Here is a 24982-nt window from a genome sequence, read left to right on the forward strand (position 1 = left end):
GAGGAGGAGAGAGAGAAAGGGGGACAGAGGAGGAGAGAAAGGGGGACAGAGGAGGAGAGAAATTCACTTCCTCTTGAATTTGCAGACGTGTTGCTGTGCGTTTTGTTGCCAACCTTACTTTGCTAGCTGACAACTTTACGTTTTTTTTTCTTTTTAATTACCGTTTATATTTTTAGTTTTTCCATCACAACTTTTTTCCCTCATTCAACTTTTTCACTCCGGACGCTTTATCTGGACATGGTTCGTCAGCACCCTCAACAGCCGAAGCTAAGTAGTAACATTAACATGATGTCTTCTAATTGCAGTCGCTGTACTCATAATATACAGGAGAACGATCGCCTTACGGCGAGGATAGCTGTGCTGCAAGCCCAGCTTCAGACGCAATCGTTAGGCAAGGGTAATTTCAGTGTAGGAAAGGAAGATACAGCGTCTGTGCCACCAGTAAGTACAGATAGTAACGTTAGTATAAATCCCCCAGCACAGTCCCCGCAGCCGGACAACTTTCTCATGGCTTCTGGAGGGAAATGCTGTAGGAATGCTCAACTGGTGTCGCTCATTCAGCTGACAGAAACTTTCAACCGGTTTTCCCCATTAAGTAGCGAGTCGGAGTCTGAGGCTGAGTCTTCTCTTGTCTCTACTCCTCCCGTTACGGGGTCTGAGACGCCGAAGGCTCCCACCATTAGCTCTGACAAATTGAAAACCCTAGTCATTGGCGACTCCATTACCCGCAGTATTAGACTTAAAACGAATCACCCAGCGATCATACACTGTTTACCAGGGGGCAGGGCTACCGACGTTAAGGCTAATCTTAAGATGGTGCTGGCTAAAGCTAAAACTGGCGAGTGTAGAGAGTATAGAGATATTGTTATCCACGTCGGCACCAACGATGTTAGGATGAAACAGTCAGAGGTCACCAAGCACAACATAACTTCAGCGTGTAAATCAGCTAGAAAGATGTGTCGGCATCGAGTAATTGTCTCTGGCTTCCCTCCCAGTTAGGGGGAGTGATGAGCTCTACCACAGAGTCTCAGCACTCAATCGCTGGTTGAAAACTGTTTTCTGCCCCTCCCAAAAGATAGAATTTGTAGATAATTGGCCCTCTTTCTGGGACTCACCCACAAACAGGACCAAGCCTGACCTGCTGAGGAGTGACGGACTCCATCCTAGCTGGAGGGGTGCTCTCATCTTATCTACCAACATAGATAGGGCTCTAACTCCTCTAGCTCCACAATGAAATAGGGTGCAGGCCAGGCAGCAGGCTGTTAGCCAACCTGCCAGCTTAGTGGAGTCTGCCACTAGCATAGTCAGTGTAGTCAGCTCAGCCATCCCCATTGAGACTGTGTCTGTGCCTCGACTTAGGTTGGGCAAAACTAAACATGGCGGTGTTCGCCTTAGCAATCTCATTAGAATAAAGACCTCCTCCATTCCTGCCATTATTGAAAGAGATCGTGATACCTCACATCTCAAAATAGGGTTACTTAATGTTAGATCCCTCACTTCAAAGGCAGTTATAGTCAATGAACTAATCACTGATTATAATCTTGATGTGATTGGACGGACTGAAACATGGCTTAAGCCTGATGAATTTACTGTGTTAAATGAGGCCTCACCTCCTGGTTACACTAGTGACCATATCCCCCGTGCATCCCGCAAAGGCGGAGGTGTTGCTAACATTTTCGATAGCAAATTTCAATTTACACACAAAAAAAATGACGTTTTCGTCTTTTGAGCTTCTAGTCATGAAATCTATGCAGCCTACTCAATCACTTTTTATAGCTACTGTTTACAGGCCTCCTGGGCCATATACAGCGTTCCTCTCTGAGTTCCCTGAATTCCTATCGGACCTTGTAGTCATAGCAGATCATATTCTAATTTTTGGTGATTTTAATATTCATATGGAGAAGACCACAGACCCACTCCAAAAGTCTTTCGGAGCCATCATCGACTCAGTGGGTTTTGTCCAACATGTCTCTGGACCTACTCACTGCCACAGTCATACTCTGGACCTAGTTTTGTCCCATGGAATAAATGTTGCAGATCTTAATGTTTTTCCTCATAATCCTGGACTATCGGACCACCATTTTATTACGTTTGCAATCGCATCAAATAATCTGCTCAGACCCCAACCAAGGAGCATCAAAAGTCGTGCTATAAATTCTCAGACAACACAAAAATTCCTTAATGCCCTTCCAGACTCCTTCTGCCTACCCAAGGACGCCAGAGGACAAAAATCAGTTAACCACCTAACTGAGGAACTCAATTTAACCTTGCGCAATACCCTAGATGCAGTTGCACCCCTAAAAACGAAAAACATTTGTCATAAGAAACTAGCTCCCTGGTATACAGAAAATACCCGAGCTCTGAAGCAATCTTCCAGAAAATTGGAACGGAAATGGCGCCACACCAAACTTGAAGTCTTCCGACTAGCTTGGAAAGACAGTACCGTGCAGTATCGAAGAGCCCTCACTGCTGCTCGATCATCCTACTTTTCCAACTTAATTGAGGAAAATAAGAACAATCCAAAATTTATTTTTAATACTGTTGCAAAGCTAACTAAAAAGCAGCATTCCCCAAGAGAGGATGGCTTTCAATTCAGCAGTAATAAATCTACGAACTTCTTTGAGGAAAAGATCATGATCATTAGAAAGCAAATTACGGACTCCTCTTTAAATCTGCGTATTCCTCCAGGGCTTAGCTGTCCTGGATCTGCACAGCTCTGCCAGGGCCTGGGATCGGGAGAGACACTTAAGTGTTTTAGTACTATATCTCTTGACACAATGATGAAAATAATCATGGCCTCTAAACCTTCAAGCTGCATACTGGATCCTATTCCAACTAAACTACTGAAAGAGCTGCTTCGTGTGCTTGGCCCTCCTATGTTGAACATAATAAACGGCTCACTATCCACCGGATGTGTACCAAACTCACTAAAAGTGGCAGTAATAAAGCCTCCCTTGAAAAAGCCAAACCTTGACCCGGAAAATATAAAAAACTATCGGCCTATATCGGATCTTCCATTCCTCTCAAAAATTTTAGAAAAAGCTGTTGCGCAGCAACTCACTGCCTTCCTGAAGACAAACAATGTATACGAAATGCTTCAGAGGGGGACAGAGGAGAAGAGAGAGAAAGGGGGACAGAGGAGGAGAGAGAGAAAGGGGGACAGAGGAGGAGAGAAGAGAAAGGGGGACAGAGGAGGAGAGAAGAGAAAGGGGGACAGAGGAGGAGAGAGAGAAAGGGGGACAGAGGAGGAGAGAGAGAAAGGGGGACAGAGGAGGAGAGAGAGAAAGGGGGACAGAGGAGGAGAGAAGAGAAAGGGGGACAGAGGAGGAGAGAGAGAAAGGGGGACAGAGGAGGAGAGAAGAGAAAGGGGGACAGAGGAGGAGAGAAGAGAAAGGGGGACAGAGGAGGAGAGAGAGAAAGGGGGACAGAGGAGGAGAGAAGAGAAAGGGGGACAGAGGAGGAGAGAGAGAAAGGGGGACAGAGGAGGAGAGAGAGAAAGGGGGACAGAGGAGGAGAGAAGAGAAAGGGGGACAGAGGAGGAGAGAGAGAAAGGGGGACAGAGGAAGAGAGAGAGAGTGGGGGAAGGAGAAGGAGGGTAAATGATTGTCTGGCATCACTGAAGACCTCATACGAGAAACAAACCTGTTATAACCCATTGTTTTTGTCTTGGTTGGCTGCAGCTTCTCTAGGTGTGTTTATATGAACAGAAGGAGAAATCTCTGTCGTGAAACGTATTGTGATGTCTGGAATGAGAGGGGCGTTCTAATTGGAGGCCGTGTGTGTGTGTGTGTGTGTGTGTGTGTGTGTGTGTGTGTGTGTGTGTGTGTGTGTGTGTGTGTGTGTGTGTGTGTGTGTGTGTGTGTGTAGTGAGATAGAGGGTAGCGTCATCGGGGAAAAGACAGTTGGTGAATCTATGGCTGACTGTAGTTCCATTCTGCTCATAAATGTGACAGTTCACACATTCCTCATGATGGCCTTGTGGCTGTCTGTTATGACACACACACTCACACACACAAACACACACACACACACACACACACTCTCTCTCTACCTGTTCCCATCGCTCTACCTCTCCTGTTCTCTCCCTCTACCTGTTCCCATCACTCTACCTCTCCTGTTCTCTACCTCTCCTGTTCTCTCTCTACCTGTTCCCATCACTCTCCCTCTCCTGTTCTCTCTCTCTATCTGTTCCCATCGCTCTACCTCTCCTGTTCTCTCTCTCTACCTGTTCCCATCACTCTACCTCTCCTGTTCTCTCTCTCTACCTGTTCCGTGTGTGTGTGTGTGTGTGTGTGTGTGTGTGTGTGTGTGTGTGTGTGTGTGTGTGTGTGTGTGTGTGTGTGTGTGTGTGTGTGTGTGTGTGTGTGTGTGTGTGTGTGCGAAGACAATAAATGACTAGATGCTATTCCAATTCTTAACCAATGACTGTGTAGCAATCCAGTCGGTGTGTGTCACAGAAACCTATGACTGATTTCTTGAATTGGGTGAAACTATGACTTGACTCTTTTTTGGTAAATGAAGTTCTATATCGGTCTGTGAGGTTCTCTTCTCTCAGCTGTCCTTAGTCAATGCAATCCAGTAAACCACGTGTAGTGTGTCCTCTGTGGTTGGGCAGGAGCTACATATAGGATGGTGTGTTTGCACTCATGTTGACAGATTCATTCCTAGGATTCTCTGGTTTAGAATTAAAACGTTACGATATTGTGGACCTAGAGGCTAAAATAGGTAACTGAGCTGTGAAAGGATAACAGGTCCTGGACAGTGGACGAGACTCTAGTGGGGAGCTGAGCTGTGAAAGGAAAATGTCTCTTGTAAGCTACACATACCATACAAAACACACACACACACACACACACACACACACACACACACACACACACACACACACACACACACACACACACACACACACACACACACACACACACACACACACACACACACACACACACACACACACACACACACACACACACACACACACACACACGCACACACTGTCACACCTCTCACACACTAACCTCTGAACAATGCATGTCTCTACCTGTCCAGGCTCCTGACCTTTAACCTCAAATCCCATTAGACTCCCAGCCACGATCAATCAGCCCATTGGCACAGCCACAGCTCAGCTAGCCATGTGTGTGCGTGTGTGCATGACATATTTGTGTGTATGCCTACATGCGTTGCCCATGCATGTGTAATGGGCATGTCTGTTGCCCATGCATGTGTAAGGGGCATGTCTGTTGCCCATGCATGTGTAAGGGGCATGTCTGTTGCCCATGCATGTGTAATGGGCATGTCTGTTGCCCATGCATGTGTAAGGGGCATGTCTGTTGCCCATGCATGTGTAAGGGGCATGTCTGTTGCCCATGCATGTGTAAGGGGCATGCCTGAGGTCAGTGGTAAGGGGAGGGTTTGTAAGGGGGTGGGATTGGGGCTCAAACACTGAGTGATCAGAATGAGGATTTGACCAAGACTAGCACAGATAAACAGAGGTCTCTGTCTGTCTCTGTCTTTGTCTCTCTGTCTCTGTCTCTCTCTCTCTCTGTGTCTCTCTCAATTCAATTCAATTTGCTTTATTGGCATGACGTAACAATGTACATATTGCCAAAGCTTATTTACAATAGAAAAATGAGAATCACAATGGGACAACAGTAACAACAATAACCAAGTGTCAAAATAACCAACACATTCAACAATAACAATAAACACACAGTAGAGGACATGTGCAGGTTGATTGGTCTGTCAGACACTGTCCCTCTCTCTCTCTGTCTCTCTGTCTCTCTCACTCTCTGTCTGTCTCTCTCTGTCTCACACTGTCTCTCTCTGTCTCTCTCTCTCTCTCTGTCTGTCTCTCTCTCTCTGTCTGTCTCTCTCTCTCTCTCTCTCTGTCTCTCTCGCTCTCTCTCTGTCTCTCTCACTCTGTCTCTCTCTGTCTCTCTCTCTGTCTTTCTCTCTCTGTCTCTCTCTCTGTCTTTCTCTCTCTGTCTCTCTCTCTCTGTCTCTCTCTCTGTCTCTCTCACTCTGTCTCTCTCTGTCTCTCTCTCTGTCTTTCTCTCTCTCTCTGTCTTTCTCTCTCTCTCTGTCTCTCTCTCTCTCTCTCTGTCTCTCTCTCTGTCACTGTCTCTCTCTCTCTCTCTCTCTCTCTCTCTCTGTCTCTCTCTTTCTCTCTCTCTCTGTCTCTCTGGTGGTATCTGGTGGTTTTGTGTCAAGTGATCCTGACCGTGTCTCTTCTCTCCTAGGGGGTCGTGTGTTTTCCTTAGACTTCAGTGATCCTGACCGTGTCTCTTCTCTCCTAAGGGGTCGTGTGTTTTCCTTAGACTTCAGTGATCCTGACCGTGTCTCTTCTCTCCTAAGGGGTCGTGTGTTTTCCTTAGACTTCAGTGATCCTGACCGTGTCTCTTCTCTCCTAAGGGGTCGTGTGTTTTCCTTAGACTTCAGTGATACTGACCGTGTCTCTTCTCTCCTAAGGGGTCGTGTGTTTTCCTTAGACTTCAGTGATCCTGACCGTGTCTCTTCTCTCCTAGGGGGTCGTGTGTTTTCCTTAGACTTCAGTGATACTGACCGTGTCTCTTCTCTCCTAAGGGGTCGTGTGTTTTCCTTAGACTTCAGTGCCATGCGTGTATGTGACCTGGAGTTCGACCGCGTCAGACGGTTGACCACTCCCTCCAGCCCTGCTGCCCCGCCCCCAAACACAAACCCCGCCCCTAACTGCCACACAGTGTGGAAGTACTACTGCAGAGACAACTTCGGCTGGAGAGAATACTCTGAGGTGAGTGTCTCTGTGTCTGTGTTTGAGTTAGAGGCTATTAAAGGAGATTGTGTGTAATTTTCAAACTGACAAAGGAACCCAGACACATTAACCCTCAAGACACACCAGATCAGTTGTCTGCCCACTGTCAGAAGATCAAAACATCAATGAAGGATCATGTGCACACACACACACATAAACACACACACACATAAAATAAAGTTCTCTGAACTGATCCGTCCAGCAAAATAAAGTTCTCTGAACTGATCCGTCCAGCAAAATAAAGTTCTCTGAACTGATCCAAACCCCCCAAAAATTGTATTTTTATTTAATTTCTTTATTTTCCTTTTTAACTTGTAAAATCAACAGATTTTTAGGTGTAGCTCATTAAATGACTTCACCAATCAGTGTGGATAGAGCAGTTTGTTACAGAGCACATGGACAGACTAGCGTATAGGGTAGGAGATGACACAGCGAGAGAGGTTTAAGGAGGTGCCTTGGCTTGAAGCGTATAGGGTGGGAGATGCCAAAATTAACTGTTTCAGGTCTAGTTAATTGATATTTTATAGTTATTCAATTTCACATTTGATTTAATTCACTACGAAAGGTAAGACTTGTTTTATTCATTCTTTTCAGGTTTTCTGTTCTGTTTCCTGAACCGGTTCCAACTCCTGGTTCAGTGTTCTCTCTCTGTGTGTGTGTGTGTGTGTGTGTGTGTGTGTGTGTGTGTGTGTGTGTGTGTGTGTGTGTGTGTGTGTGTGTGTGTGTGTGTGTGTGTGTGTGTGTGTGTGTGTGTGTGTGTGTGTGTGTGTGTGTGTGTGTGTGTGTGTGTGTGTGTGTTAATTTGTGTATTCCCAGTGCTACAATTCAGTTTTATATGTTTTCTTAGAATGAAACCTGTTAAAAGCAGATTCAAGTGTTAGTTACACAATGTCAGGTGGAACAACTTTGAATCACATGATTTATAACTGATGAATAAATCACCACCTATAAATAATATATCTAACTAAATCTCTCATCTCCCTCCCTCCTTCCCTCTCCCTTCACTCTCTCCCTCCCTCCTTCCCTCTCCCTTCACTCTCTCCCTCCCTCCTTCCCTCTCCCTTCACTCTCTCCCTCCCTCCTTCCCTCTGCCTTCACCCTCTCTCCCTCCCTCCTTCCCTCTGCCTTCACCCTCTCTCCCTCCCTCCTTCCCTCTGCCTTCACCCTCTCTCCCTCCCTCCTTCCCTCTGCCTTCACCCTCTCTCCCTCCCTCCTTCCCTCTCCCTTCACCCTCTCTCCCTCCAGCCGGTGGTGCGTCTGATAGAGGAGGCTGGTGGTCGTGGTCTGAAGGAGGTCCGGTTCATCACCCTACAGAACCACTACATCCTCAACATCAGAGAGGGCTTCCAGCAGAACGCCGTGTTCGGCTTCCGACGCCAGATCAAGAAACGACCCCTCTTCCTGTCCTCCGTGGTCCTCACGCCACATCTACAGTGAGTACTGGAGTAAAACTACACTGAGTGGACAAAACATTCAGGACACCTGCTCTTTCCATGACATAGACTGACCAGGTGAATCCAGGTGAAAGCTATGATCCCTTATTGATGTCACCTGTTAAATCCACTTCAATCAGTGTAGATGAAGGGGAGGAGACGGGTTAAAGAAGGATTGTTAAGCCTTGAGACAATTGAGACATGGATTGTGTATGTGTGCCATTCAGAGGGTGATTGAGCAAGACAACGTGTTTAAGTGCCTTTGAACAGGGTATGGTTGTAGGTGCCAGACGCACCGGTTTGAGTTAAGAACTGCAGCGCTGCTGGGTTTTTCACGTTTTTCACACAAGCTTTCCGTATGTATCAAGAATGGTCCACCACCCAAAGGACATCCAGCGAACTTGACAGAAGTGTGGGACAGTACTCTTAGTCCAGTACTACTGCTACTGTGGGGAGCTAGACTGTCCTTCTTCAACCAGGCCTGGAACAAACAGATGGAAAGCGAGCGCGAGAAAGGGAGACAAAGGGAAGAGAGTTAGAGAGAACAAGGAAGAAGGAGGGACAGAAGAGAATGGATGGAAAAGGAGGAGAGGGGGTCTAGAGGGCTTCCAGACAGCAGCATGACTGAACGAGTGTGAAACGGGACTGTGGGGAGTTGGAATGTGAGCAAGGGATTTGTTCCCGGGACTTTTTCATTTGTTTCCTTCTTTCCATCTACGGCTGATGCTTGACTGTTCTGTTCTCCTCTGCTCTAGTCACGAGTCATGAGTCTCCTCTGCTCTAGTCACGAGTCATGAGTCTCCTCTGCTCTAGTCACCGAGTCATGAGTCTCCTCTGCTCTAGTCACCGAGTCATGAGTCTCCTCTGCTCTAGTCACCGAGTCATGAGTCTCCTCTGCTCTAGTCACCGGGTCATGAGTCTCCTCTGCTCTAGTCACAGAGTCATGTGTCTCCTCTGCTCTAGTCACCGAGTCATGAGTCTCCTCTGCTCTAGTCACCGAGTCATGAGTCTCCTCTGCTCTAGTCACCGAGTCATGAGTCTCCTCTGTTCTAGTCACCGAGTCATGAGTCTCCTCTGCTCTAGTCACGAGTCATGAGTTTCCTCTGCTCTGGTCACCGAGTCATGAGTCTCCTCTGCTCGAGTCACAGAGTCATGAGTCTCCTCTGCTCTAGTCACCGAGTCATGAGTCTCCTCTGCTCTAGTCACCGAGTCATGAGTCTCCTCTGCTCGAGTCACCGAGTCATGAGTCTCCTCTTGCAATAAAATGCAATCTTACGGTGTTCATTTGGAGTTCAGTGTGCTTGCCTGTGTGGGTGCGTGTATGTGTGGGTGCGTGCCTGTGTGGGTGCGTGTATGTGCGCTTTAGGAATGTCCTGCTGAGCACACGGGTGGAAGTCATTTGTTTGATTGGCTCTGTAGCTGCTTAGGAGATAGTTCTCACTTGGGCAAATACACACACAAACACACATGTCCGTTCCCCTCGCTTAAACACACCCCCCCCTTCACTCTTTCACCTCTTCCTTTCTCTCTCTGTTCCTCTCTTCCTGCATCTATACATCTCTTTATCTTCCCTCTTCCCCCTTCCCTCGTGCTATCTGGTTCTTTCATTACAGTCATTCTCTCTCTCTCTTCCCTGTGATCTTCTCAGAAGACATGGGAGAATAAAGCACCTGATTGTGGAGACAGATTTCAGCGTGACTGTCAAACAAAGCAAGACAGAACTGAGATGAAAGATGAGACTGTCAGGGGAGAGAGAGGGAGGGGGAGCGAAAGAGAAACTGTCACTGTGAAGCAGAGAATCACACACACAGACACGGAGATGAGGCGAATACCATTAAAACGTGGAGTCTGAGCCAGAGAGAACATGTCCGTGATCCTACAGTTGGTGACTCAAATGACAGACGGGCCACCTGACAGCCTCCTGATATGCTATTGCTTTGTGTTTTTCTCATCCTCTGTCAGCTCCTCATTTCTGTGAATCTCATAGTCTTCTCCTTGGCTGCTGCTCCTGTAGTAGAGTATCGCTCTGCTTCTAGCACTATGACATCATCGTGGGTGACAGGAACTAGGACATCGTGGGTGACAGGGATCATGTTGGTTATAATGCAGGATGTGGTGGAGCTTCAGTTTGATTGGTTATTCAGCATTAGCGTAGCTTCTAATGAAATAAAATATTGTTAGAATGTTCCGGATGTGGTTTATAATTCTAAAAGTGATCCATATAATATTCCCAGATATGGTTTTTCAATCTCTGTCCCCTCCCTCCCGTTCTTCTGTTTTCCAGGACTCTTGGTGGCCTCTCCTCTTTCCCCATCTCCTCCTCCACTCTGGATCTGTCTGTTTCTCTCCCCCTCTCTCCCACCTTCACCAACCCTCCCAGCGTATTCCCAGAAACATGGTTACCCATGACGACCAGCCAGGACTTCCTGCAGGTTCCGGTATCCCGTGACGACCGAAGCTATCGGACCGTCTACACCCTCTTCCACAAGACGGTGTCCGAAACCAAGTTCCGCATCCTAAAGATCCTCCGCGTTCAGAACCCCTTCCTCTGGGAGAAATACAAGAGGTGAGTTATCGTACCGTTATTACACAGCAATTCACCTGGGTCCTGGTGGAGGTAAGGACGTGGTTAAGTTAGTAGCTACACACTTATTAGCAGTTAGTTTGTTATGAATGTCTGAATCAGGGCTCTTGTGTTCCTGTAGATAGATGGCTGGTGTGCCTTGGCTGCTACACTGGTCCTGCTTTAGACCAGACCGGGGAAAGACTGATGTCTAGTCCTGCTTTAGACCAGACCTAGGGGACAGACTGATGTCTGGTCCTGCTTTAGACCAGACCTAGGGGACAGACTGATGTCTAGTCCTGCTTTAGACCAGACCTAGGGGACAGACTGATGTCTGGTCCTGCTTTAGACCAGACCTAGGGGAAAGACTGATGTCTGGTCCTGCTTTAGACCAGACCGGGGAAAGACTGATGTCTGGTCCTGCTTTAGACCAGACCTAGGGGAAAGACTGATGTCTGGTCCTGCTTTAGACCAGACTGGGGAAAGACTGATGTCTGGTCCTGCTTTAGACCAGACCTAGGGGAAAGACTGATGTCTGGTCCTGCTTTAGACCAGACTGGGGAAAGACTGATGTCTGGTCCTGCTTTAGACCAGACCGGGGACAGACTGATGTCTGGTCCTGCTTTAGACCAGGCCGGGGAAAGACTGATGTCTGGTCCTGCTTTAGACCAGACCGGGGAAAGACTGATGTCTGGTCCTGCTTTAGACCAGACCGGGGAAAGACTGATGTCTGGTCCTGCTTTAGACCAGACCTAGGGGAAAGACTGATGTCTGGTCCTGCTTTAGACCAGACCGGGGACAGACTGATGTCTGGTCCTGCTTTAGACCAGACCGGGGAAAGACTGATGTCTGGTCCTGCTTTAGACCAGACCGGGGAAAGACTGATGTCTGGTCCTGCTTTAGACCAGACCGGGGAAAGACTGATGTCTGGTCCTGCTTTAGACCAGACCGGGGAAAGACTGATGTCTGGTCCTGCTTTAGACCAGACTGGGGAAAGACTGATGTCTGGTCCTGCTTTAGACCAGACCGGGGAAAGACTGATGTCTGGTCCTGCTTTAGACCAGACCGGGGAAAGACTGATGTCTGGTCCTGCTTTAGACCAGACCGGGGAAAGACTGATGTCTGGTCCTGCTTTAGACCAGACCGGGGAAAGACTGATGTCTGGTCCTGCTTTAGACCAGACCTAGGGGAAAGACTGATGTCTGGTCCTGCTTTAGACCAGACCTAGGGGACAGACTGATGTCTGGTCCTGCTTTAGACCAGACCTAGGGGAAATACTGATGTCTGGTCCTGCTTTAGACCAGACCTAGGGGAAAGACTTATGTCTGGTCCTGCTTTAGACCAGACCTAGGGGAAAGACTGATGTCTGGTCCTGCTTTAGACCAGACCTAGGGGAAAGACTGATGTCTGGTCCTGCTTTAGACCAGACCGGGGAAAGACTGATGTCTGGTCCTGCTTTAGACCAGACCTAGGGGAAAGACTGATGTCTGGTCCTGCTTTAGACCAGACCGGGGAAAGACTGATGTCTGGTCCTGCTTTAGACCAGACCTAGGGGAAAGACTGATGTCTGGTCCTGCTTTAGACCAGACCGGGGAAAGACTGATGTCTGGTCCTGCTTTAGACCAGACCTAGGGGAAAGACTGATGTCTGGTCCTGCTTTAGACCAGACCGGGGACAGACTGATGTCTGGTCCTGCTTTAGACCAGACCTAGGGGAAAGACTGATGTCTGGTCCTGCTTTAGACCAGACCTAGGGGAAAGACTTATGTCTGGTCCTGCTTTAGACCAGACCTAGGGGAAAGACTGATGTCTGGTCCTGCTTTAGACCAGACCTAGGGGGAAGACTGATGTCTGGTCCTGCTTTAGACCAGACCGGGGAAAGACTGATGTCTGGTCCTGCTTTAGACCAGACCTAGGGGAAAGACTGATGTCTGGTCCTGCTTTAGACCAGACCGGGGACAGACTGATGTCTGGTCCTGCTTTAGACCAGACCGGGGAAAGACTGATGTCTGGTCCTGCTTTAGACCAGACCGGGGACAGACTTATGTCTGGTCCTGCTTTAGACCAGACCGGGGATAGACTGATGTCTGGTCCTGCTTTAGACCAGACCGGGGACAGACTTATGTCTGGTCCTGCTTTAGACCAGACCGGGGATAGACTTATGTCTGGTCCTGCTTTAGACCAGACCGGGGATAGACTGATGTCTGGTCCTGCTTTAGACCAGACCTAGGGGAAAGACTGATGTCTGGTCCTGCTTTAGACCAGACCGGGGATAGACTGATGTCTGGTCCTGCTTTAGACCAGACCTAGGGGAAAGACTGATGTCTGGTCCTGCTTTAGACCAGACCTAGGGGACAGACTGATGTCTGGTCCTGCTTTAGACCAGACCTAGGGGAAGGACGGATGTCTCTCTGCTATGGCCCTGAATATGAATGCGCTGGAAGGGGTCTGTTCCAGGCTAAACGCCTCTGATGCCAGAATGCACCAGAATGCTTTCAATTGGGGCCAAAGAGGTCATTGGTGTTGTTGTGGTTAGTGTTGTGTTTCAATATGACTGAATGCTGTGGCTGCTTTGTGCTGTACGAATGGTGAGAGCCAAGCTCTGTCTGTGTGTGTGTGTGTGTGTGTGTGTGTGTGTGTGTGTGTGTGTGTGTGTGTATATGTGTGTGTGTGTGTGTGTGTGTGTGTGTGTGTGTGTGTGTGTGTGTGTGTGTGTGTGTGTGTGTGTGTGTGTGTGTGTGTGTGTGTGTTTCTGAACACACAGCTGGGCTCTCACAATTAGTGTAACCTACTAAGGAAGGTGAGACCGTGAGAACCGGGATTCAGAAGCACAGGAAGTGGGTCCTTGATTTCTTTTTTATGCAGCCCATTGCCATAGATACTGCAGAAGGGAATAGAGCAGAGAGAGGATGAGTCAGGGTGGTGCTGTGTGTGTGTGTGTGTCCTACTTGGTAGAAGCAGTGAATCAAATAGACTGAAGACATAACTAATAACACACACACACAGTCACTAAACTGAAGACATCACTAATAACACACACACACACACACAATCACTAGACTGACGACGTCACTAATAACACACACACACAGTCACTAGACTGACGACGTCACTAATAACACACACACACACACAATCACTAGACTGACGACGTCACTAATAACACACACACACACACACAATCACTAGACTGACGACGTCACTAATAACACACACACACAATCACTAGACTGACGACGTCACTAATAACACACACACACAATCACTAGACTGACGACGTCACTAATAACACACACACACACAATCACTAGACTGACGACGTCACTAATAACTCACACACACAATCACTAGACTGACGACGTCACTAATAACACACACACACACACACACAATCACTAGACTGACGACGTCACTAATAACTCCCCCTCCTCTCCCCCTGACAGGAAGAAGGAGTACATGTCTCGTCGTCTCTCGGAGATGGACAGGATGCTGAGCGAGCGTCACCTGTTCCACGGCACCTCCACTGAGGTGGTGGAGGGCATCTGTAAACACAACTTTGACCCGCGTGTCAGTGGCAAACACGCCACCATGTTCGGACAAGGCTCCTACTTCGCCCGCAAGGCCGTCTACTCCCATAACTTCTCCAAGCGCTCTCCTAAAGGGATCCACTCCATGTTCCTGGCCAAAGTCCTCACTGGCAGGTTAGTAGTCTTTATGGGATGACTCTGTCCTCACTGGCAGGTTAGTAGTCTTTATGGGATGACTCTGTCCTCACTGGCAGGTTAGTAGTCTTTATGGGATGACTCTGTCCTCACTGGCAGGTTAGTAGTCTTTATGGGATGACTCTGTCCTCACTGGCAGGTTAATAGTCTTTATGGGGATTACTCTGTCCTCACTGGCAGGTTAGTAGTCTTTATGGTGATTACTCTGTCCTCACTGGCAGGTTAGTAGTCTTTATGGAGATTACTAAATCCTCACTGGCAGATTAGTAGTCTTTATGGGGATTACTAAGTCCTCACTGACAGGTTAGTAGTCTTTATGGGATGACTATGTCCTCACTGACAGGTTAGTAGTCTTTATGGGATGCCTCTGTCCTCACTGACAGGTTAGTAGTCTTTTTGGAGATGACTAAATCCTGACTGACAGTTTAGTAGTCTTTATGGGGATTACTAAATCCTCACTGACAGGTTAGTAGTCTTTATGGGATGACTCTGTCCTCACTGACAGGTTAGTAGTCTTTATGGGATGACTGTCCTCACTGGCAGGTTTGTAGTCTTTATGGGATGACTCTGTCCTCACTGGCAGGTTAGTAGCCTTTATGGGATGACTCTGTCCTCACTGGCAGGTTAGTAGTCTTTATGGGATGACTCTGTCCTCACTGACAGGTTAGTAGTCTTTATGGGATGACTCTGTCCTCACTGGCAGGTTAGTAGTCTTTATGGGATGTCTCTGTCCTCACTGACAGGTTAGTAGTCTTTATGGGATGACTCTGTCCTCACTGACAGGTTAGTAGTCTTTATGGGATGACTCTGTCCTCACTGGCAGGTTAGTAGTCTTTATGGGATGACTCTGTCCTTCGTGGTATGTTAGTAGTCTTTATGGGATGACTCTGTCCTCACTGACAGGTTAGTAGTCTTTATGGGATGACTCTGTCCTCACTGACAGGTTAGTAGTCTTTATGGGATGATTCTGTGCTCACTGGCATGTTAGTAGTCTCTATGGGATGACTCTGTCCTTCATGGTAGGTTAGTATTCTTTATGGGATGACTCTGTCCTCGCTGGCAGGTTAGTAGTCTTTATGGGATGACTCTGTCCTCACTGGCAGGTTAGTAGTCTTTATGGGATGAATGTCCTCACTGACAGGTTAGTAGTCTTTATGGGATGACTATGTCCTCACTGACAGGTTAGTAGTCTTTATGGGATGACTCTGTCCTCACTGACAGGTTAGTAGTCTTCTTGGAGATGACTAAATCCTGACTGACAGTTTAGTAGTCTTTATGGGGATTACTAAATCCTCACTGACAGGTTAGTAGTCTTTATGGGATGACTCTGTCCTCACTGACAGGTTAGTAGTCTTTATGGGATGACTCTGTCCTCACTGGCAGGTTTGTAGTCTTTATGGGATGACTCTGTCCTCACTGACAGGTTAGTAGTCTTTATGGGATTTCTCTGTCCTCACTGACAGGTTAGTAGTCTTTATGGGATGACTCTGTCCTCACTGACAGGTTAGTAGTCTTTATGGGATGACTCTGTCCTCACTGGCAGGTTAGTAGTCTTTATGGGATGACTCTGTCCTTCATGGTAGGTTAGTAGTCTTTATGGGATGACTCTGTCCTCACTGACAGGTTAGTAGTCTTTATGGGATGACTCTGTCCTCACTGACAGGTTAGTAGTCTTTATGGGATGATTCTGTGCTCACTGGCATGTTAGTAGTCTTTATGGGATGACTCTGTCCTTCATGGTAGGTTAGTAGTCTTTATGGGATGACTCTGTCCTTGCTGGCAGGTTAGTAGTCTTTATGGGATGACTCTTTCCTCACTGGCAGGTTAGTAGTCTTTATGGGATGAATGTCCTCACTGACAGGTTAGTAGTCTTTATGGGATGACTATGTCCTCACTGACAGGTTAGTAGTCTTTATGGGATGACTCTGTCCTCACTGACAGGTTAGTAGTCTTTATGGGGATTACTAAATCCTCACTGACAGGTTAGTAGTCTTTATGGGATGACTCTGTCCTCACTGGCAGGTTAGTAGTCTTTATGGGATGACTCTGTCCTCACTGGCAGGTTAGTAGTCTTTATGGGATGACTCTGTCCTTCATGGTAGGTTAGTAGTCTTTATGGGATGACTCTGTCATCACTGACAGGTTAGTAGTCTTTATGGGATGACTCTGTCCTCACTGACAGGTTAGTAGTCTTTATGGGATGATTCTGTGCTCACTGGCATGTTAGTAGTCTTTATGGGATGACTCTGTCCTTCATGGTAGGTTAGTAGTCTTTATGGGATGACTCTGTCCTTCATGGTAGGTTAGTAGTCTTTATGGGATGACTCTGTCCTCACTGGCAGGTTAGTAGTCTTTATGGGATGAATGTCCTCACTGACAGGTTAGTAGTCTTTATGGGATGACTATGTCCTCACTGACAGGTTAGTAGTCTTTATGGGATGACTCTGTCCTCACTGACAGGTTAGTAGTCTTTTTGGAGATGTCTAAATCCTGACTGACAGTTTAGTAGTCTTTATGGGGATTACTAAATCCTCACTGACAGGTTAGTAGTCTTTATGGGATGACTCTGTCCTCACTGACAGGTTAGTAGTCTTTATGGGATGACTCTGTCCTCACTGGCAGGTTTGTAGTCTTTATGGGATGACTCTGTCCTCACTGACAGGTTAGTAGTCTTTATGGGATGACTCTGTCCTCACTGACAGGTTAGTAGTCTTTATGGGATGACTCTGTCCTCACTGACAGGTTAGTAGTCTTTATGGGATGACTCTGTCCTCACTGGCAGGTTAGTAGTCTTTATGGGATGACTCTGTTCTCACTGGCAGGTTAGTAGTCTTTATGGGATGACTCTGTCCTCACTGGCAGGTTAGTAGTCTTTATGGGATTTCTCTGTCCTCACTGACAGGTTAGTAGTCTTTATGGGGATGACTCTGTCCTCACTGACAGGTTAGTAGTCTTTATGGAGATTACTAAGTCCTCACTGGCAGGTTAGTAGTCTTTATGGAGATAACTAAGTCCTCACTGGCAGGTTAGTAGTCTTTATGGAGATTACTAAGTCCTCACTGGCAGGTTAGTAGTCTTTATGGGATGACTCTGTTCTCACTGGCAGGTTAGTAGTCTTTATGGGATGACTCTGTCCTCACTGGCAGGTTAATAGTCTTTATGGGATGACTCTGTCCTCACTGGCAGGTTAGTAGTCTTTATGGGATTACTAAGTCCTCACTGGCAGGTTAGTAGTCTTTATGAGATGACTCTATCCTCACTGGCAGGTTAATAGTCTTTATGGGATGACTCTGTCCTCACTGGCAGGTTAGTAGTCTTTATGGGATTACTAAGTCCTCACTGGCAGGTTAGTAGTCTTTATGGGATGACTCTGTCCTCACTGGCAGGTTTGTAGTCTTTATGGGATGACTCTGTCCTCACTGACAGGTTAGTAGTCTTTATGGGATTTCTCTGTCCTCACTGACAGGTTAGTAGTCTTTATGGGGATGACTCTGTCCTCACTGACAGGTTAGTAGTCTTTATGGGATGACTCTGTCCTCACTGACAGGTTAGTAGTCTTTATGGGATGATTCTGTGCTCACTGGCATGTTAGTAGTCTTTATGGGATGACTCTGTCCTTCATGGTAGGTTAGTAGTCTTTATGGGATGACTCTGTCCTTCATGGTAGGTTAGTAGTCTTTATGGGATGACTCTGTCCTCACTGGCAGGTTAGTAGTCTTTATGGGATGAATGTCCTCACTGACAGGTTAGTAGTCTTTATGGGATGACTATGTCCTCACTGACAGGTTAGTAGTCTTTATGGGATGACTCTGTCCTCACTGACAGGTTAGTAGTCTTTTTGGAGATGTCTAAATCCTGACTGACAGTTTAGTAGTCTTTATGGGGATTACTAAATCCTCACTGACAGGTTAGTAGTCTTTATGGGATGACTCTGTCCTCACTGACAGGTTAGTAGTCTTTATGGGATGACTCTGTCCTCACTGGCAGGTTTGTAGTCTTTATGGGATGACTCTGTCCTCACTGACAGGTTAGTAGTCTTTATGGGATTTCTCTGTCCTCACTGACAGGTTAGTAGTCTTTATGGGGATGACTCTGTCCTCACTGACAGGTTAGTAGTCTTTATGGGATTTCTCTGTCCTCACTGACAGGTTAGTAGTCTTTATGGGGATGACTCTGTCCTCACTGACAGGTTAGTAGTCTTTATGGAGATTACTAAGTCCTCACTGGCAGGTTAGTAGTCTTTATGGAGATAACTAAGTCCTCACTGGCAGGTTAGTAGTCTTTATGGAGATTACTAAGTCCTCACTGGCAGGTTAGTAGTCTTTATGGGATGACTCTGTTCTCACTGGCAGGTTAGTAGTCTTTATGGGATGACTCTGTCCTCACTGGCAGGTTAATAGTCTTTATGGGATGACTCTGTCCTCACTGGCAGGTTAGTAGTCTTTATGGGATTACTAAGTCCTCACTGGCAGGTTAGTAGTCTTTATGGGATGACTCTATCCTCACTGGCAGGTTAATAGTCTTTATGGGATGACTCTGTCCTCACTGGCAGGTTAGTAGTCTTTATGGGATTACTAAGTCCTCACTGGCAGGTTAGTAGTCTTTATGGGATGACTCTGTCCTCACTGGCAGGTTTGTAGTCTTTATGGGATGACTCTGTCCTCACTGACAGGTTAGTAGTCTTTATGGGATTTCTCTATCCTCACTGACAGGTTAGTAGTCTTTATGGGGATGACTCTGTCCTCACTGACAGGTTAGTAGTCTTTATGGAGATTACTAAGTCCTCACTGGCAGGTTAGTAGTCTTTATGGAGATAACTAAGTCCTCACTGGCAGGTTAGTAGTCTTTATGGAGATTACTAAGTCCTCACTGGCAGGTTAGTAGTCTTTATGGGATGACTCTGTTCTCACTGGCAGGTTAGTAGTCTTTATGGGATGACTCTGTCCTCACTGGCAGGTTAATAGTCTTTATGGGATGACTCTGTCCTCACTGGCAGGTTAGTAGTCTTTATGGGATTACTAAGTCCTCACTGGCAGGTTAGTAGTCTTTATGGGATGACTCTATCCTCACTGACAGGTTAGTAGTCTTTATGGGATGACTCTGTCCTCACTGGCAGGTTAGTAGTCTTTATGGGATGATTGTCCTCACTGACAGGTTAGTAGTCTTTATGGGATGACTCTGTCCTCACTGGCAGGTTAGTAGTCTTTATGGGATGACTCTGTCCTCACTGGCAGGTTAGTAGTCTTTATTGGATGACTCTGTCCTCACTGGCAGGTTAGTAGTCTTTTTAGGGATTACTAAGTCCTCACTGGCAGGTTAGTAGTCTTTATGGGATGACTCTGTCCTCACTGGCAGGTTAGTAGTCTTTATGGGATGACTCTGTCCTCACTGACAGGTTAGTAGTCTTTATGGGATGACTCTGTCCTCACTGGCAGGTTAGTAGTCTTTATGGGGATGACTAACTCCCCACTGACAGGCTAGTAGTCTTTATGGGATTACTCTGTCCTCAGTGGCAGGTTTGTAGTCTTTATGGTGATTACTAAGTCGTCACTGGCAGGTTAGTAGTCTTTATGGGATGACTCTGTCCTCACTGACAGGTTAGTAGTCTTTATGGGGATGACTCTGTCCTCACTGACAGGTTAGTAGTCTTTATGGAGATTACTAAGTCCTCACTGGCAGGTTAGTAGTCTTTATGGAGATTACTAAGTCCTCACTGGCAGGTTAGTAGTCTTTATGGGATGACTCTGTTCTCACTGGCAGGTTAGTAGTCTTTATGGGATGACTCTGTCCTCACTGGCAGGTTAATAGTCTTTATGGGATGACTCTGTCCTCACTGGCAGGTTAGTAGTCTTTATGGGATTACTAAGTCCTCACTGGCAGGTTAGTAGTCTTTATGGGATGACTCTATCCTCACTGGCAGGTTAATAGTCTTTATGGGATGACTCTGTCCTCACTGACAGGTTAGTAGTCTTTATGGGATGACTCTGTCCTCACTGGCAGGTTAGTAGTCTTTATGGGATGACTCTGTCCTTCATGGTAGGTTAGTAGTCTTTATGGGATGACTCTGTCATCACTGACAGGTTAGTAGTCTTTATGGGATGACTCTGTCCTCACTGACAGGTTAGTAGTCTTTATGGGATGATTCTGTGCTCACTGGCATGTTAGTAGTCTTTATGGGATGACTCTGTCCTTCATGGTAGGTTAGTAGTCTTTATGGGATGACTCTGTCCTTCATGGTAGGTTAGTAGTCTTTATGGGATGACTCTGTCCTCACTGGCAGGTTAGTAGTCTTTATGGGATGAATGTCCTCACTGACAGGTTAGTAGTCTTTATGGGATGACTATGTCCTCACTGACAGGTTAGTAGTCTTTATGGGATGACTCTGTCCTCACTGACAGGTTAGTAGTCTTTTTGGAGATGTCTAAATCCTGACTGACAGTTTAGTAGTCTTTATGGGGATTACTAAATCCTCACTGACAGGTTAGTAGTCTTTATGGGATGACTCTGTCCTCACTGACAGGTTAGTAGTCTTTATGGGATGACTCTGTCCTCACTGGCAGGTTTGTAGTCTTTATGGGATGACTCTGTCCTCACTGACAGGTTAGTAGTCTTTATGGGATGACTCTGTCCTCACTGACAGGTTAGTAGTCTTTATGGGATGACTCTGTCCTCACTGACAGGTTAGTAGTCTTTATGGGATGACTCTGTCCTCACTGGCAGGTTAGTAGTCTTTATGGGATGACTCTGTTCTCACTGGCAGGTTAGTAGTCTTTATGGGATGACTCTGTCCTCACTGGCAGGTTAGTAGTCTTTATGGGATTTCTCTGTCCTCACTGACAGGTTAGTAGTCTTTATGGGGATGACTCTGTCCTCACTGACAGGTTAGTAGTCTTTATGGAGATTACTAAGTCCTCACTGGCAGGTTAGTAGTCTTTATGGAGATAACTAAGTCCTCACTGGCAGGTTAGTAGTCTTTATGGAGATTACTAAGTCCTCACTGGCAGGTTAGTAGTCTTTATGGGATGACTCTGTTCTCACTGGCAGGTTAGTAGTCTTTATGGGATGACTCTGTCCTCACTGGCAGGTTAATAGTCTTTATGGGATGACTCTGTCCTCACTGGCAGGTTAGTAGTCTTTATGGGATTACTAAGTCCTCACTGGCAGGTTAGTAGTCTTTATGAGATGACTCTATCCTCACTGGCAGGTTAATAGTCTTTATGGGATGACTCTGTCCTCACTGGCAGGTTAGTAGTCTTTATGGGATTACTAAGTCCTCACTGGCAGGTTAGTAGTCTTTATGGGATGACTCTGTCCTCACTGGCAGGTTTGTAGTCTTTATGGGATGACTCTGTCCTCACTGACAGGTTAGTAGTCTTTATGGGATTTCTCTGTCCTCACTGACAGGTTAGTAGTCTTTATGGGGATGACTCTGTCCTCACTGACAGGTTAGTAGTCTTTATGGGATGACTCTGTCCTCACTGACAGGTTAGTAGTCTTTATGGGATGATTCTGTGCTCACTGGCATGTTAGTAGTCTTTATGGGATGACTCTGTCCTTCATGGTAGGTTAGTAGTCTTTATGGGATGACTCTGTCCTTCATGGTAGGTTAGTAGTCTTTATGGGATGACTCTGTCCTCACTGGCAGGTTAGTAGTCTTTATGGGATGAATGTCCTCACTGACAGGTTAGTAGTCTTTATGGGATGACTATGTCCTCACTGACAGGTTAGTAGTCTTTATGGGATGACTCTGTCCTCACTGACAGGTTAGTAGTCTTTTTGGAGATGTCTAAATCCTGACTGACAGTTTAGTAGTCTTTATGGGGATTACTAAATCCTCACTGACAGGTTAGTAGTCTTTATGGGATGACTCTGTCCTCACTGACAGGTTAGTAGTCTTTATGGGATGACTCTGTCCTCACTGGCAGGTTTGTAGTCTTTATGGGATGACTCTGTCCTCACTGACAGGTTAGTAGTCTTTATGGGATTTCTCTGTCCTCACTGACAGGTTAGTAGTCTTTATGGGGATGACTCTGTCCTCACTGACAGGTTAGTAGTCTTTATGGGATTTCTCTGTCCTCACTGACAGGTTAGTAGTCTTTATGGGGATGACTCTGTCCTCACTGACAGGTTAGTAGTCTTTATGGAGATTACTAAGTCCTCACTGGCAGGTTAGTAGTCTTTATGGAGATAACTAAGTCCTCACTGGCAGGTTAGTAGTCTTTATGGAGATTACTAAGTCCTCACTGGCAGGTTAGTAGTCTTTATGGGATGACTCTGTTCTCACTGGCAGGTTAGTAGTCTTTATGGGATGACTCTGTCCTCACTGGCAGGTTAATAGTCTTTATGGGATGACTCTGTCCTCACTGGCAGGTTAGTAGTCTTTATGGGATTACTAAGTCCTCACTGGCAGGTTAGTAGTCTTTATGGGATGACTCTATCCTCACTGGCAGGTTAATAGTCTTTATGGGATGACTCTGTCCTCACTGGCAGGTTAGTAGTCTTTATGGGATTACTAAGTCCTCACTGGCAGGTTAGTAGTCTTTATGGGATGACTCTGTCCTCACTGGCAGGTTTGTAGTCTTTATGGGATGACTCTGTCCTCACTGACAGGTTAGTAGTCTTTATGGGATTTCTCTGTCCTCACTGACAGGTTAGTAGTCTTTATGGGGATGACTCTGTCCTCACTGACAGGTTAGTAGTCTTTATGGAGATTACTAAGTCCTCACTGGCAGGTTAGTAGTCTTTATGGAGATAACTAAGTCCTCACTGGCAGGTTAGTAGTCTTTATGGAGATTACTAAGTCCTCACTGGCAGGTTAGTAGTCTTTATGGGATGACTCTGTTCTCACTGGCAGGTTAGTAGTCTTTATGGGATGACTCTGTCCTCACTGGCAGGTTAATAGTCTTTATGGGATGACTCTGTCCTCACTGGCAGGTTAGTAGTCTTTATGGGATTACTAAGTCCTCACTGGCAGGTTAGTAGTCTTTATGGGATGACTCTATCCTCACTGACAGGTTAGTAGTCTTTATGGGATGACTCTGTCCTCACTGGCAGGTTAGTAGTCTTTATGGGATGATTGTCCTCACTGACAGGTTAGTAGTCTTTATGGGATGACTCTGTCCTCACTGGCAGGTTAGTAGTCTTTATGGGATGACTCTGTCCTCACTGGCAGGTTAGTAGTCTTTATTGGATGACTCTGTCCTCACTGGCAGGTTAGTAGTCTTTTTAGGGATTACTAAGTCCTCACTGGCAGGTTAGTAGTCTTTATGGGATGACTCTGTCCTCACTGGCAGGTTAGTAGTCTTTATGGGATGACTCTGTCCTCACTGACAGGTTAGTAGTCTTTATGGGATGACTCTGTCCTCACTGGCAGGTTAGTAGTCTTTATGGGGATGACTAACTCCCCACTGACAGGCTAGTAGTCTTTATGGGATTACTCTGTCCTCAGTGGCAGGTTTGTAGTCTTTATGGTGATTACTAAGTCGTCACTGGCAGGTTAGTAGTCTTTATGGGATGACTCTGTCCTCACTGACAGGTTAGTAGTCTTTATGGGGATGACTCTGTCCTCACTGACAGGTTAGTAGTCTTTATGGAGATTACTAAGTCCTCACTGGCAGGTTAGTAGTCTTTATGGAGATCACTAAGTCCTCACTGGCAGGTTAGTAGTCTTTATGGGATGACTCTGTTCTCACTGGCAGGTTAGTAGTCTTTATGGGATGACTCTGTCCTCACTGGCAGGTTAATAGTCTTTATGGGATGACTCTGTCCTCACTGGCAGGTTAGTAGTCTTTATGGGATTACTAAGTCCTCACTGGCAGGTTAGTAGTCTTTATGGGATGACTCTATCCTCACTGGCAGGTTAATAGTCTTTATGGGATGACTCTGTCCTCACTGGCAGGTTAGTAGTCTTTATGGGATTACTAAGTCCTCACTGGCAGGTTAGTAGTCTTTATGGGATGACTCTGTCCTCACTGGCAGGTTTGTAGTCTTTATGGGATGACTCTGTCCTCACTGACAGGTTAGTAGTCTTTATGGGATTTCTCTGTCCTCACTGACAGGTTAGTAGTCTTTATGGGGATGACTCTGTCCTCACTGACAGGTTAGTAGTCTTTATGGGATGACTCTGTCCTCACTGACAGGTTAGTAGTCTTTATGGGATGATTCTGTGCTCACTGGCATGTTAGTAGTCTTTATGGGATGACTCTGTCCTTCATGGTAGGTTAGTAGTCTTTATGGGATGACTCTGTCCTTCATGGTAGGTTAGTAGTCTTTATGGGATGACTCTGTCCTCACTGGCAGGTTAGTAGTCTTTATGGGATGAATGTCCTCACTGACAGGTTAGTAGTCTTTATGGGATGACTATATCCTCACTGACAGGTTAGTAGTCTTTATGGGATGACTCTGTCCTCACTGACAGGTTAGTAGTCTTTTTGGAGATGTCTAAATCCTGACTGACAGTTTAGTAGTCTTTA

The 24982-nt window shown here is 46.4% G+C and overlaps 1 protein-coding gene across 2 annotated transcripts in view; it reads left to right on the forward strand.

Annotated features, from left to right (window-relative positions):
* tiparp (TCDD-inducible poly(ADP-ribose) polymerase) overlaps positions 1-24982 on the forward strand; it is a 36812-nt gene that overhangs the window by 7694 nt on the left and 4136 nt on the right. For both annotated transcript variants that reach the window (XM_055895055.1, XM_055895054.1), the window contains exons 3-6: positions 6586-6772; positions 8039-8226; positions 10511-10792; positions 14232-14489. In XM_055895055.1, the coding sequence (XP_055751030.1) occupies positions 6586-6772; positions 8039-8226; positions 10511-10792; positions 14232-14489 (915 nt within the window). The remainder of the gene's footprint in view (positions 1-6585; positions 6773-8038; positions 8227-10510; positions 10793-14231; positions 14490-24982) is intronic.

The sequence above is a fragment of the Salvelinus fontinalis genome, chromosome 33 (assembly GCF_029448725.1).
Source record: "Salvelinus fontinalis isolate EN_2023a chromosome 33, ASM2944872v1, whole genome shotgun sequence".
NCBI lineage: Eukaryota > Metazoa > Chordata > Actinopteri > Salmoniformes > Salmonidae > Salvelinus > Salvelinus fontinalis.